This window comes from Ambystoma mexicanum, chromosome 7p, assembly GCF_040938575.1.
Source record: "Ambystoma mexicanum isolate Mex_15411 chromosome 7p, UKY_AmexF1_1, whole genome shotgun sequence".
NCBI lineage: Eukaryota > Metazoa > Chordata > Amphibia > Caudata > Ambystomatidae > Ambystoma > Ambystoma mexicanum.
The window spans coordinates 520,328,670-520,344,747 of NC_090939.1; the positions used below are offsets into that span (position 1 = coordinate 520,328,670).

The 16,078-nt window shown below is 45.1% G+C and overlaps 1 protein-coding gene across 3 annotated transcripts in view; it reads right to left on the reverse strand.

The window, feature by feature from the left end:
* The window catches only part of OTC (ornithine transcarbamylase), a 299,169-nt gene that overhangs the window by 193,717 nt on the left and 89,374 nt on the right, over positions 1-16,078 (reverse strand). The window contains exon 1 of one of the 3 annotated variants that reach the window (XM_069637362.1): positions 9,877-10,046. The exons of 1 other annotated variant lie outside the window; for it this stretch is intronic. In XM_069637362.1, the coding sequence (XP_069493463.1) occupies positions 9,877-9,878 (2 nt within the window). In that variant the 5' untranslated portion in view covers positions 9,879-10,046. Of the gene's footprint in view, positions 1-9,876; positions 10,047-11,414; positions 11,528-16,078 lie in introns of those variants that run through there. One more of the 3 variants, XM_069637361.1, reaches the window with a different exon arrangement.

The following is a 16,078-nucleotide window of genomic DNA, read 5'->3' on the forward strand; positions in this document are numbered from 1 at the left end:
TTCAATGCAATAAAGGAAGAGCTCCGAGCAATACGATTGGTGGCATTACAAAATAGATACGTCTTGGACCTCCTCACAGCAATGGAAGGAGGAGTATGCGTTAAGATTGGAAATTCTTGTTGCACGGTCATACTGGCCAACGATGAAGACAATGGGACATTATCAGAAGCAGTATCACAATTTGCAAAAATACACGCTAAAATGGAAGAAGAATCCACAAAGAAGGATGGAAGCTGGTTTTTATACCTTTGGGCCTGGATGCCATCCTGGCTATCAGATGGCCTAAAAACACTGGCAGGAGGTCTGATCCTGGTGATGGCCTCAGTATTTGGGGCAAAAGCGTGCATGGCAAAATCCAAGATGACAGCAGCGTAGATGATTGTAATTAACTTACTCCTGTCTGTAGAGGATGACAAGCAGACGGATGCCATACGTATGGAACGAGAGAGGCTACAGTAACAGCTAATGGAATCAGACATGTATCCACCATCAATGAAACTCGAAAATCCCAGGAACCCAAAATTGTATGTTGGAAAATGCGTTTACTGCAAGCCTGGAGGAGGATGTGTGTACATGTATTGGTCATTTGAAGATCATGTAAATCACTACGGACATCTGACTGGGATAACAAAGGTGTGGCACCTGAGAGATGACAAACGGAGCAATAATGTTGTGGTCGACAAGTCGACCAGAGGGGGGACTGAAGAAAGAAAATCTGAATGATCCTTCCCTCCCGACATGCCCCTCAACCGGAAGAAGCACCCCCGACAGAATAACTACAGACCTTATGAAGTTGGACCGATCCCCACCGCTCCCACCATAGGCACGCACCATGAACGGTACCCGGCAACCCAACCATACAACCCTGTGGTGGTGTGAACTCTACCCCAAGCAAATGAAGATAATCAAGACCGAGCTGCAGACGATTATATAGACCGAATCGACAGACACCTCCACAACCCATGCTGCAAGTTGTTAGAGACATAATGATGACATAGCTGCATCAGACAGGAAGCACCTGTGTAATCCACACATTCGGGACACTCACACACCAATCTACATGAAGAACACGCTTGTAGAGTTCTATGAGTTAGAGGACAGTGACATATACATACTGTCTGCATGCTTATTATTTTGTCACTTAGGCTCGCTACAGCACTGCAGAAACGCAAGATGCCAGAAGAGCTTGTGGATATGCTTGCAGATGCTACACACTATTAACCTTATGGAAGTACGAACACTTAAGGGACCTGACCGACCATGACATATCTTAACCTATTGACAATTACGCTGAATACATAAGTAAAACTGAAAAAACTCTTGAAATTCACCAGTTATGGTATGCTACGCAACCATAACTCGCACCACCTCTGTGCACTGCTAAGCCTTACAACAAGGACATCAAACATGACATCACAAATGTCATTGATGACATCACTGATGACATCACATGTGAAATTAATTGTGATAAAAAGTCTCTAAAAGGGGTTGTGTTTATAATGTTAGTTGAACTACCTAATGTGTTAAAGAATGTACTCATCCGAACAAAACATGATATTGCAGTGTTGTTAATAGAGGGACATAATCATACATACACATAGGCAATAGCTGCAGCATGCACTGTAGAAGTACAATATTTTTAATCTGGTAATTGTGGATAGTAAAATAATGAATGGAACCTTATCACAGTTTTGAGTAATGATAAACATGGAATAAATAGCTAATAGCTAATAATTGAACTTACAACATACTTGTGTTAGTACAAACAATACATATGAAGACGTACAATGCATACAAATCTGAGGCACATACAGGGAAACTTCAGTAAGGAGGAAAGAAATAACACCATCAAAAAATGACAGTAACATCAGACTTTATCATCAGGTACACAAATGAATTGTGTGTTTGAGGCTTGCTTATTTCCCATTGCATGTGTACCATGAACTGAGGACAAATCCTAAGGAAAGTGCCTTAACAACATACAACAAGGTCAATGTGTACATATGTGATAACTTTGAACTTGTAAAATTGTCTCTATCAATTAACAAAATCATGTGGCCTAGATATGTCAGTGAACAAAAAGTAGTGGGCCGGATAGGTGATGTTCTCAATGACATTTGTGATGTCATTGTTGATGTCTTGGGTGTTAGTCTTATCAGTGCACAGAGGTTGCGCGAATAAAGGGTGCTTAGCATACCATAACTGTCGAATTGCAAGGGTTTTTTGGTTTTCCTTGTAACCATAATGTCCCTTTAACAATGTTTATTCACTGAATTTCTGTAAAGGTGTGTGTCCCGGGATCGGGCAGCACCTGTGGAGCCAGGACTCTTGGAAGGCGTCCGTACTGGGGAGGACAGACTGATGGAAATGTCACTGGCTGAAGGTTATAAGGTGCAACACCGATCCTTCTTGGTAGGACAAGTGATGTTACAACCAAGTTGTGAGATAGGCACAGGCTGGTACTTGCAGGGTCAAGGTACCACAGAGAGATGGCCGAAAGGGAAACCAGAAGAGAGGAGATCAGGTAGCTGTAACACAGGCAACTGGAGAAACAAGGGAAAACCTGGAAGGGAAGCCAAAGGCTAGGCAAGGTCTGGGACCAATCAAGAAGGCAAGGAGGCTGATTCCAGATCAGGCAGGAAAGAAGGGAACCCCACAGAGATCCAGGAGGTGCTAGGGTCAGAGGGCCTGCCAGAGAAAAACAGGAACCAGGCAAGGCAGGCAAGGAAGGGAAGCCAGAGTGCAGGGAAATCCGAAGTTGGAAACTGGTTTGGAAGGTGAACTGAAGGCAAGCGCTGCTACGGCTGGTCAGGAACGAACCGCGTTAAGACGCGATTCGTTTACTGACATAGCCGCTATTTACGTCCCTCAGCATGAAGCCGAGGCTTGGAGCGCAGGCTGCATCGTGCATGCGCAGCCACTCAGCCCCGGTGCGACAACGAGGCTTGAAACGCAAGCCGCCGGACTCCGCGTGTTGCGGTGCCTGCACGCGCCAACAACAATCCGAGGCTTCGGACGTCGGGAGACTCCTCTCCCTACTAACTGAAACCTCGGATAGATTCGCCAAGACCGGCAGCGTCTCGCCACCCCCCAGGTAAGTAGCCTAACAATTTCAAGGGTTTTTGTTAGTGCAACTTAATCATAACGTCCCTTTAACAACGTTTTTTCAGTGAATAAATATATATAATATATATATATATATATATATATATATATATATATATATATATATATATATATATATGGGATTTCTGGCCCTGTTTTGATGTGGTTAAGGGCCTTTGTGTCTTCCCATTTTCAGTCTGTTTCCTAGTTTCTGTGAAGCTGGTAAAACATCTTGTCTTCAAGATTTCAGCCATTGTTTCTTCCGACATCCAGATTTGCATTATTTTTAGTGCTGGCTTCTTTAAGTTAAAACAACTGAAGAAAGTTATTCCTTTCATTCCTGACACCTTCCATGCCCCAGTCATTGCCACTATGTTAAATAGCAGTCTTGATTATTGCAATGCCACTATGCTGGCTCAGCCTGCCCATCTATTAAATCGTTTGCAGGTAATGCACAAATCGGCGGTACGCTTGGCTAAAGGTATACCTAGTGGCCTACCTATTTCCGTGGCTCGGGTGGGATTTCACTGGCTGCCTGTTACTGCATGCAGCCAATTTAAACCTTTGTGCTTAATACATTGTGCGCTCCATCAAAAAGGTTGCCTCTCACTACAAAAGAAAATGTTGCTGTATCTTCCTGGACGGTCGGTACGCTCGGCTTCATCGGACGTACTGGTCGATCCTCTCTACAGCCTCGAACATTGTGGTGGTCGAGCTTTCTCTGTTGCTGATCCTAGGCTTTGGAATCGACTCCCTCTTCTGTTTAGCACCACCTCTGATTTTAACTTATTCAAAGCACATCTGAAAACGTAACCGTTTGCATAAATCCCTTCTCGGCATAGTCCTTGCTGTTGCTTTGTTCTTGTCATCCAGCACCATGATGCCTTTGGTTGAAAGCCCCACAAGAAGAATACGTTTTGTAATAGGGCTTTCAATTATTGCTGGGCCTTCGAGAAATGAGCCTTGTGCAACTGGTAGTCTTTCCCATTATTAGACTTTCATCCCACTGTGAACATGTAAATAATTAACAACTAAGAAAGATAACTGGCAAAGACAGACTTAACATACAGGGGATGGCTTTAAAGCAATAAGGATCCTCTGACGCCTTCAAGTCCAAGTGTGAGCGAGTGTTTGCAAGCATGACAGGTTAGGAAAACCGAAGGTCTAAGCCACATGTAGTTTGTTCTGGAGAACACCAGGTGATGCACGGGAAAAAAGAAAGGCCATGCAGGACAGGAGGTTATGTTCCTCTAGCTCATGCTCCTTAGTACAGGACTTTTGTGTAAACTTTTGCAGGACACAATGCTCGAAGCAGCTTCTTTACTTATGGTCACAAGGATTGTGCACGTGTGTCTGATGCCCTTAAGCATAAGCAAATTCTGTATTTGCTTAAATGCCCTTTATTCGGCTACTTCACCCTTCATCCTTTCCACTTCATGGTCCAAATACTCTCTGGCCGGGACCAAGGAGGACAAAATATAAACTAGTTGATTGTCTTAGCATTACTCACATTTCACTTTCCTCCATCGTATCTTGACTACGCCTTTTTCTAATGATACTGGCTTCTCATTTTTTTTCTCCACATTTTTGTTTGTGCTTAAATCGGATTTGACTAAGAAGGGACGCAAAACCGCCAACAAAATAAGGTTTAGACAGAGGCGTCTCTGATAGGGTGTGATTGCTCTATGCTTAATTTGTAAAAATAAAAAGAAATAAAGACGTGCCAGCCCCCACATATTTTCTAGTATGGCTGTAACACCCACCGTCACTGTTGCCACCACCCACCGCTGTTCCCCACCCACAGTGTAAACATATTTGAGGTTAAAGTTGCAACTCACACAGGCTCAGTGTGGTTGATGAATGCACTATGTCATTTGCAAATGGAAATCAACATGACATAATATTAAAAAAAACACACAAGTTGGGTCTTGAAGTGAAACCAATGTTTAACACTCATCATTGTCAACATTTTTTCTATGATTCGGTAGGTGGCAAGTAGAAGTTTCTGACCATCTGACCACAAAAAATAAAGCAAACTTGCGTTCCTCCTGTGTTAACTTGATGGACAAACACAGAGAAATGTATTACTGAACTGTTGAACCTTCCTGTGAAAGAATGCAGCCCGATCTTCTTTGGTAGTGTGGCACTCAGGACAAGCACTCATGCTCAGCAATGGCCTTTTCCCTGGTACTGCCCTGTAGTGTACTGCCATCTGTCTTGTTGTCAACCCAACCTGTTGCGGCACTTCTGCCTGTTAATGTAGTAGCAGATTTGCACCCAAGTCATGCAGGCTACTGAAGCAGTGGGCGGGCCTGGCCAGCATGGTTGCCCATCATTGGCCCCTTCGAAATCATTGTTATTCATGAAAATGGATGAATAGCACTGCTACATCCGCATCGGTCATCAGGTTCATAAATTACAATGAGCCAGCCAAGGATGCAGAGTGTGTTGCCATGGACACAGTTGTTGCTTGTATGACTACCACTAACAGTAATAATAATAAAGTTGACAAAACACCACATCGTAATCATACTGAGTCTGAGACAAAAAGTGACAGGGTTGAGTCTTGGTAAACCCACACAAATTAAGCACTGGTCATGTGGAGGGTTGTGGAACCAACTACTGGTGCTTTTCACTAAACTAGAGAAAGACAAACATGCACTTCATATTGCTTCTGTGTGTCCCTGTGTGCACAGTGATGGGCTCGTTTTTCCCTGCAGGCCATTAAACCATTTGACCTGTTACCCCCCCCACCCCCCACACGCCCCACCCTTCCTCTGTGCACAGGAGGCTGGCCATAGCTTCATAGACTGAGGGAGGGTCGTTAATGCGGGATAATGACCCGCCACCAAGTTATGGCCTGGGGTGAAATCAAGGGATGTAGGTTGAGGAAGGGTAATTAATATAGGGAATAATTACCCCTTGTGAGGTCTATAAGGCTATTAGCACATGGTAGTGGTAGCAACACATGTTTTGGAGTTTTAGCAGTGAAGCAAAAATGTTACTTCAAGAGTGAGTAAACAGGAAAACTGAGTAAGTAAATTATTTAAATTACAAGCAAACGTGTTTTCTAGAAGAAAGTGAAAGCGTTTTCTAATGTTTAAGCTTTCTCTTATGTGTGTTAAATAGCATGATGCAGCCAAAAAGCAAGTCCTCATAGAGAGGAAGTGTCTGGTTGAAAAGAATATTGCCCGGAAATTAAATTATTGTTTCACTGTCTGCTTTTGAAGAAAGAATGTTCAGAATACAGTCAATACCAGTAGTTATTGACTGCACTCTAAACATTCTGATTGACTGAAAGGCGGTCATTAATGATTCTGTTCTATTACATGCATCTTTCACCCCACCTCACAGGCTTTATAGCTAAAGTCTTACTAATTATTGAAGGCATGGGCCATCTAAAAGCTGTTCAGCATTTGGCTTTCATCATGGGGTGTGTATTGCTTTTTCCTCGGTAGGCTTTTGTCCACTGTGCTACGGTTAATAGATGTCAGCCCAAATGCCAGTTACCCACACTCAGCGGATGCCCCAGCCCATGCAGGAGGCACTCGGGGGAAGCTGGCATGGCAGCCCCTCTGACCCCTGCGTCCGGCTCGCCTCCACTCCCCCGAGGGGGGGGCAGAAGGGACGTGCCCCCAGAGCCTGCCTGGAACCATCTGACGCTCTTTGCAGCCTGGGCATCAGCAGATCCTAGAGAAGAATGTACACTGCGGACGCTGCCAAGAGCTATACCCACTGGCTGCATGAGCCAGGGTTCGACGTTCACTAACACCAGTAGGGACAGTTGGGACTCCTCAACAACTGAATGCAGTGGACTGGTGCTCACTCCATACAAAGGTTATGGGAGTGACTGGACTGGAAGTTGGATACCAGAGGTGGGCCGTTCTAGCTAGAACGGAAACGGAAGTGAGGAGGGATGATCGGTTTGTGAAAACCCCGGGAATGGCAAGGGCCACCCGGGGAAGTGGTTGTATGCCAGGCACACTTGTGGACTGAGCAGGGCTAGGACCGCTGGTTAGGATGGCTCCAATTAAGTGACCATGTTTATGCCAATCAAAATTGTTGTATGTCTAGGTTATTTGGGTGGTGTAAAATGTGATATATGTCAAGGTTTTGGTGCTTCAGTAGGGGTTAGCCCTGCTATGTACAGTGCTCAGCTGCTCTCGAGCCAAGTCTGCGCTTTAAACAGTAAAATAAAAAATACAAAGTGCCTTTGTATGTTTGCTGCTGCAGCCTCCGCCGTCAAGTTAATGACTGTTTAAAAGTAAGTAGATTCAGGGCTCTCCCAGTTGAGAAGTGTGACAGGCTGTTGTCGAAGGCGCCAGGGGCGGGGCACCATAGCAGAGAAATGACTTCTCTGTCTTGAAGTGGGAGCAATACCAATACCTAGGATGGCCCCGCCCTCAGCCCCAGTGACTTGTTTCGTTTTAAAGCAGACAGTGGCACCCTCCAAAAGGATGTCGGTTTTGAAACCCCGCGTCGTTCGCGCCAAATCTGCCCGCATCCGTCCTCAGAGGTAAGAAATCTGCTCGTAATTGCAGTGTCAAACTCCACAGCCGTGCCCTGTCCTCAGCGCGACATGGGCAGTAGAAGGGAAGGGTACAAGGCCACTGACCCACTGTCAACAGCAGGATGGGGTTGAAAGGGCAACCGTCCACGCGCCCTTTTCCAGGCAACGTAAACAAACGTGCTCTGCGCGCAGCAGCACTCCAGCCGCGTGAAGAACGACCCAACGGGCATGTGCACGTATTCTTCCACAATGACAAATAGCGAAAGCTTGGCCTGAAATGGACGCAGCATGTCGCATATCAGTTCACAATGCAATGCGTTCATCATGTCTCGCTATTCATTCCGGGAAGAGTCGGAACATTATTAAACGATGACTGGAAGCAATAAGGCGTGAAAGTGATAACGGAGTGATTCTGCCCTCTTGGACATTGTTTCTTCTCTACAAAACAGAACTGCGTCTTTGTTTCACTTGTGCAGTTTTTCACATTGAAAATAAATAGTTTGTTCATATTTCTTTGTGTATATCAGACAGCTCTAGCAAATAGGCAGTAGGCGCCAATACTTTTATTTCAGAATCATCAGCCTTTCATTCCATAGCAATGACATATAATGTTGTGTCGTTTATTTAATCCAAAGCGCTTTACAGAGCACATATCTACATACAATATCACCCAACCGAAATTAGTACTCATTTAATGACCTCAGAAGGATGAAAGGCTGAGTTTGCCTTGCAGGGAATCGAAACTGCGACCTGAAGATTACGCTCAGATCGCAGCAGTGAGCGCTTAACCCGCTGAGCTATTTTACCGTATAAGTGTTATATAAGTCTATTCATTCACTTACCCACCCAATACACCCCTCACACACTAACTCCAACTACAAAAGCTACACATAGATTGGCATTCAGAATGAAAGCATTTGTGTACCTGCACTTCATGTGTTGTTTCTGTTGGTCTTTAATTATTAGCCACCATGGGATAGATTATTCAATGCAGCAGCTTAAGCAAAACCATGGATGCGTGGCATCAGCTTTGCTTATTGGTTATTATTATTGAAAAACGTTTGAATAGGTAAATCAGGCGGTTTTGTTACTGCGTAGTTTGCGTAAGATATGCGTCTGTTTAGTGCATTCCCTTTTGTTACGCAGAAAAAGTACAAAATTGGCCAATGTTTGCCATAATGGAAACATTTTTGTATAATATGGATTTGGGCAAAACCTGTTTGCTCTTTTTCTATTATAAACGCTGCAAACCGGTATTTAGTATTTGTCTCGTATTTTTTTGTCATCACGGCTCTTTTTTTTTTTTACGGCCGAATTGTTTACCGATTTTTTTGGCGCAAGCACAATTCGTAGATAGTCTGGATCCTTGTTGATGAACCCTGAAGCCATAATCTGCCCAATCGACAACACTGTCCCATAAAACTGCACATCATCAAAAGTGGGTCTGGGGTGTGTTGTATTGTCATAGGCCCATCTTCAGAGTGTTTCTAGGAACCTTAAATGGCCATCATAAAAACACCGGGTGGCATTCGAATGCAACAATACATCGATTTAACAACATGATACATTAGATAACACCTACTGGTGGTGAATGAAAACAGACTGGCATTATGGAGATAGATCACCGAGTCAAGGCACCTGCTGCAGACATATATGTGCACCCAGGTTCCACTCTACTGCACGCATCAGCGTTTGATGCCTGTGTGCCAAATTGTTAGGTTGGAGCAACCCCACCAATCCACATCGCTGGGTACCTGCGGGCCTGTTCTGATTTCACCAAAACGAGTTGGAATTACAAAAGCAACAATACGTGAACAATTAAAAAATAAACACGGCAAAGTGAAGTTCGGATTGTAACATTAAAGTATGGACAGTTATTCGAAAGGGGGTGATTCCCATTAGTTATGAAAAAGGAGGAAAGCACAATAATAAAGGGCTGAGCCAGAGCTCTCATGTTTCACGCATGAGAAAGCTATTTGGTCCTGATTGTGCTTGGCATTCTGGGACTTTTAGTTTTCTCAATTTCAACTGAGAGAGGACAAACTACAAATCCCAGAATCCAAGGGAAAGAAACAGGACTGCATGGTCTTCACATGCATGGCCTTGGGAAATGTCAGTGCTCTGGCTGAAATGGAAAATATTTCAATGACTCTTTGCCCACCCCCTACCTCTCCCCAAATCACATACAGGCACGCCTTTCAAAACACTGCACAACTTAAATCATTAAATGCATTCCCCATTGGAAATCAAATACAACTTACATGCTTGCAGTCCCGATTGGGCGTTAAACGTCTTGCTGTTAACAGGAGCACGGTGAAGTATTCTCAGAACATCCCTGGCTGCTTTGCTGCCAGCAGGTTGTAGGAGGCGGGAATTCTGGCGGGGCAAAGTTCCAACCTATGCGTTGCTTCGCTAGGTTATGATGCTTTATACAATTCCAGTCAATGCCAATGTCACAACTAGCTACAGTATGTCTGTGTATCTCAGGGTAAGTGGGATGTCTCTGCCAGGAACGTTGGCAACAAACACGTCTGACAGGAATGTGATGATAACGTAGGCCAGGCCTGCCCGTCTGCTTCGACACAGTAGCACAGTACTCCATGGTATATAGCTAAATAACACCCACAGTACTGGGTCAGACTGGCGGACCACCAGCAGCTCCTCTGCATACACAACACTGCGAATCCCTGTGCGCTATTAAGCAGTGGCACACGAATAGAAGACTTCTGCACATGTCTAGCATGGCTGTGTGTGTAGTACATGGAATGTCCTCTCTCAAACACTTACCTCTGAATCAGACAGCAGTGGACACAAGCCATGGCAAGAAAAAACATAAGGGATAATAGGTTGTTTTATATAGTACTTCTTACCCCGGTTTACAGCACTGGTCTTGATATTAGCCTTTTTAATAGTGCCCATTGCCTTAACAACCAGGGGCCGAATTACAGAAAATTCGCACTAGCGCAAGTGCAAAGTTGCACGGTATTGGCACTTGGGCAAAGTTTGCTCCATTTCTTAAAAGACTGGGACATATAAGAAAACTTTTGCACTATGACAAGTGCAGTTTGGCATGTTATAAACACAGGGGCAAACAATTGCCCTGGTACACAAAAGATACATTTGCAATGCATTTTTGTAACAGGGCAAAGTTTGCCCTAGTACTACTACCAGTTGGTAGTAGCACTAGGGCACACTTTGCACTAGTGCAAAAATGCACTGAAAATTTACCTTTTTTGAACTGGGCAATTTTTGCCCTGGTGCTTGTCCCATGCCAACCGGCACTTGTCACGGTGGAAAGGTTTTTGAATATGTCCAAGTGTTTTTAAACATAGGGCAAGTTTGCCCTAGTGCTAATACCGTGCACTTTTGCACTTGCACCAGTGCAAAGTTTCTGTAATCTGGCACTAGTAGAAAAACTGATTTGCGCTACTTGGACTTGAACATGCTGTCTACTGGGTAAGCACAGATCTCAGCAACAAGCAGCCAACAAAGAAATCTACCCGTACCCCAAGAAAAAAAGAGATCTGTGTAGAAGCAGGCGACTATGTTTACAATTTTCACTGTAGGAGGGGGATGCTGCTTAAAGTCTCACAGGTCCCTTTGTTATGCTAATGTAGATTTTAATCGTTTTGTCTCCTTTGAGGCCACTTTTGGCTGAGGAGGGAAAGGGGACGGGTTAGTGGTCACACGCAGCTGTAGCCCTGAGCCAGAAAGAGGCCAGCCCTAGAGCCTCCCCTTCTCTTGGCCCACGAAGGCCCGATCTGTTTAAGCCCCACTCTGCCCTGGCCACAGTACTTACAGGAGCCTGGAAATCGTAGCCAGCTGGGGAGCATGGTTTTCTGTTACCGCAATGCTCTGGCTTGTCATTGCAGTTGTTGGATTTGGGGGATTTTTTATTAACCACAACAACTGTAGAATGTTGTTTCAAGCCCCATCCGCAATTGTTTCCTAGGCAAAATAGTTTCCTATCATAGAGTAAGGATGTTTGTCTACAACAATACTGCTAAAAAGTCACTTCCGGGCCGGGTGAGCAGCGGCTTCTTGGATAGTGAGCTTGACACAGCACGCTCCTCTCGTGTCTTGTCCGTGCAAGCTGACGATTTCCCATGAGTCAACCAAACGTGTGGGGGCAGAGCTGAAGCCTAACGCAGCCAGTGCAAACGCCTACGTTTTCACTCAATGTTGATCCGTTCGTTTTTTGTTCTCCGGTGTTAAACACAAACTCTTATTTGAGCCCCCACTCAAAAGAACACATATTGCCAAAGCCAGCCGGCGTGGCTCTTGTATATGCATTAGATGTTTATTTGCCGGACATTTGGCAACCAGTACATGCTCAGCTCTTGCCATTTTATGGTTCCGGGATTTGTCAATTAGGTTTAGGTGTGGGGAACTGGGATGAGATAAGGTAGGAAGTGTTTCTTGGGGTGAACGTGGATGAGTGTGGGGCTGCTAGTGTGCTCTAGTACCTTGAAGCGTCTCTTGTGCTAGATGGAATTACCAATAAAGATCTCAGACCAAATAACAGGACCGACTCAAAAATTATGGCTCTACTTTATTCTCATTTTAATAAAGTAGGGTCAACTGGCAGACATCGGTGATGCTTGCGGACTCACACACAAACGTGATTAAACAGAGGTTTTATACCCCGGTATGTGTCTTCTATGACATCATCCTGCGTGGCAAACTAAAAAAACTATCAACGGGAGGTATTGGTTAGGGGATTAGGGGAACATATCTATAGAATACATATGGGTTAGCACTTCATTGGCTGTCTCTTATCTGTGAGGCATGCCTTGAACTACCTCTAAATACGTATAATACTGATTATAGCAGACAACATGGCAGCAGATTGGTCTATGCAACATTGTATAGCAGGCTGCCCCATAGACCCACTGATTGGTTGGAATTCCCACCCAACCTTGGACTTTCAGCTTGGCTAGCAGCACTTAAGCAAAACGAAACCCAGGTGCTTGAGTCTCGTCACATTACTCCCCATTTTCCCAAGTAGTACATCATCTCTGATCAGTCCGGCCATGAGCCAGAGTTTCCCATTAGTAGTTGACCTTGTAGGGAGTGTAAGCACATCTGAAGAGAGGGTCCCAAGAATGCCTCTCCTCACCCTCAGGTTCATGGCAAGACTAATAGCCAGAAACGCTGACAGCCACCCATCTTATTTCAGACGAACCCTGAGTGCATCAATGATTGACAAATACACAAAAAGGTAGTCTCTCAGCCAGCCACAAAACCGAATCTGGTACATGTCTTCACGGCCCTAGAGGACGAAACAGATTGTTGATGGAAACACCTTGATGGACAGTCTCGATTAAGCACCAAGAAGCCACGATGCTGACGTCACTAGTGACACCACGACGTAGAAGCATTAGTCATGAAGCACACTCGCAGTCCTGCACCGCATTACATAGACACGCATTTGTATACACGAAGAACATGCTTACACAGTTCTATAACTAGAGGACAGATATTAGCCAAATGCTGTAACAGAGATACGCAAGGCAAATAAGAGATCCTGAGCAAGCTTGCAGATGCTTATGCTAAATAATCCTATGGAACTAAAGGAGTATATATAGAGCCTGATAGGTCCAAATGTGCCTAGTATAAAAAGAGCATGTAGAAACATATCATGAAGTTTAAGAAAAATTACAGAAGGCCTCAAAGCCACAGAGCCTGAGACGAAGAGAGCTGATTTAAGCTGCACAGATCCCGAAGCAGGCTCACAGCTAAGGTCAGAGATTATTACGCTCACCTGGTCTCTGCGGAGGGGTTAGGGCACGGTTGCAGCCCTGCCTGAACTTGAATCACCCCCTTCAGGCCTCTCCCTCAGTATAAAAGCTGTGAGCGGTGGTACGTGGTAATACTGCACCTGAGTGGAGATAAAAGAGTGTGTGAGTGCACCAATCTGTGATTGTTGTACCTCTCGAACCCTTCACCCAAAATATGGTTTCTGTGAGCCTACGCGGGCCCATAAAGCTCACCTGTGAATTATGGAAGATAAGCTCTCCATCATGCTACTTCTGGCAGGGGTGCGTCGAATGGGATCTAGTTCCTTCACTGATCCCTGATAAGGATTAATCCAGTCCAGCTTCGACTATGCTTCTCCTTATGATTGTTAAGTCTTTCTTGAGCTCTTTTGATGCTGTTGGTTCTGTTTAATGTCCATATGTTGCTCCTATTTATTCCCACAATAATGTCTCTCTTCTGTTTTCTTCTCTTAGATGGAAATGTGGCCTCAATACATACAGTTGTGAGATGCGATACGCGGCCGGATGGAAGATGGATGCTAACGCAATGTTCGACAGCAGGTAAGTGATGGTTTAAGGAAAAGCACAAAGTATGGTGAAGCGCAACCTTAAACTGACTGTTTTTTCGATGTCTAACCTTGTCTTCTGTTTTTCCTGCAGGCGCTGCTGTTGACGATGGAGAGAGTCGTGCTGTGGTGCCAAGATGAAGATTTCGGCATTCTGATGTCGTAAAGATGAATACTTGGTTTGCCGAAGAGATGTACAGGTAAGAACAGCTTCCTCTAGTTGGTAAGTATGCTGGCAGGAAGCAGGATGTCCAGGAAGCAGGATTTTCAAAGGTAAATCTGACCTCAGGCGACAGTGAGCGTTACGCTGCTTGCAAGTGCAGAATAACGCGAAGCGTCTGTCTTGAGGATCTGGGCAGCTCATATAGCTGATATAGTGGGCACGCCCATTAGGGCCAGCTTACCAGCCACACCCTGCCACTCCTAGAGAGTGAGCACGTGCGAAGGCAATCCATTACCAGCCACACCCAAGAATACACTTGGGGCTGCTTAAAGGATGGAATGTTCAAGGTTAATGCATCCTGCTTAATGGATGGACTTTTCAAGGTTAATGCATCTGAAGTGTTGTGTCCATAATAAGAGTTTGGCGGTAACCCTTAAATCCGGCGGTCACGCTATTACCGCTGGATTTAAGGGTCCGCCAAATCAGGGCTTCAGCAGATTTCTCCCCAGCTCTGAGCTGGGGGGAAATCTGCAGAAAATTTGCGCTCATACCGCCGGCGGGAAATCCGCCGGCGGTATGAGCGCGAAAATTCCCCATTGAGCCCAATGGGGAATGGGGCATTCCCGAATGGGCTCAGTGGGGAATGGGGAATTCCATTATCGCCAAACCTGTGATCCGGGGGGTTTGGCGGGAGGGCAGATAGCGCCGGCGCTATTAACGCCAGCGTTACTGCCCAACTCGTGATGAGGCCCAATGACAGCACTGCCCCTCAAGGCCCCTCTCAAGGGTGGTTCTCCTCCCAGTCCTGGTTTGGTGGGATTATTGCGATGGAACTGTCTGATTAAATGCGGAGCATGGATGTCTTCACTGGTTTCCCAAATTCGGTCTTGAGGTCCGTAACTTTTCCAGTCAATTAGGTAATACAATTTTGATCGAACCACCTTGGAGTCCAGGATGGATTTGACTCCATGTTCTGGTTCTCCATCTATTACTTCAGGCTCTGGCAGAGAACTAAGCCATGTATTGGACTTCATTGGTTTGAGGAGAGAGACATGAAATATGGGGTGAATTTTCATTTGAGATGGGAACTCCAATTTCATGGTGACAGGATTGATTATGGACTTTATAGTACAGGGGCACAGGTAGCTTGGGCGGAAAGCTCTTGGGCCCTTCAGGGGAATATATTTGGATGCTAACCACACCTTTTCTCCAATCTGGTAGGCGGAGCTTCCTTCCGATGTCGATCAGCAAACAGTTTTTGTCTTTCCTTAGCCTTGGTCAGATGCTCTGTCGTCTCCTTAAGAACCTGAGTGATGGTTTTATGCAAGTGTTTTATGGCTGGCATTTCCAGGGTATCGGGTGGATCAAATAATGAGTCCTCGTATGTGTTCCGTGCACAGTGTAGAATGGAGTTTGCCCTGTACTTGTGTGAACTGAGTTGTTGTATGCATACTCAGCTATCTAAAGTATATTTTCCCAAGAATCCTCAGACTGTTGCAACATACACCTGAAATATTGCTCTAAAGTTTGGTTGGTTCGTTCAGTTTGCCCATCAGTTTAAGTGTGATGGCTTGTGGACAACCGGAGAACGATTTTGGCAATCGTACAGCACTTTCTCCAAAAGGCAGAAACAAATTGCGTTCCGTGATCAGATACTAATATTGATGGAAATCCATGCAATAGAACAATTTGCTCTAGGAACACAGAAGCAAGAGTTGACACAGTTGGGAGTCCCTTCAGAGGGATGGAATCGGCCATTTTGGAGAACAAACCCACGACTCATATGGTGTTGTATCCATTGCAGGGTGGAAGATCTTTGATGAAGTCCATTGACAGGGTATGCCAAGGTGCTGGCGGTACTGTTAGGGGATGTAGGAAGCCAGCAGGGTTCTGTTTTTGAGACTTGTGTTGTGCACAGACACCGCAAGTTTCAATACATTGGGTAATGTCTTTTCGCCAGGTTGGCCACCAGTAG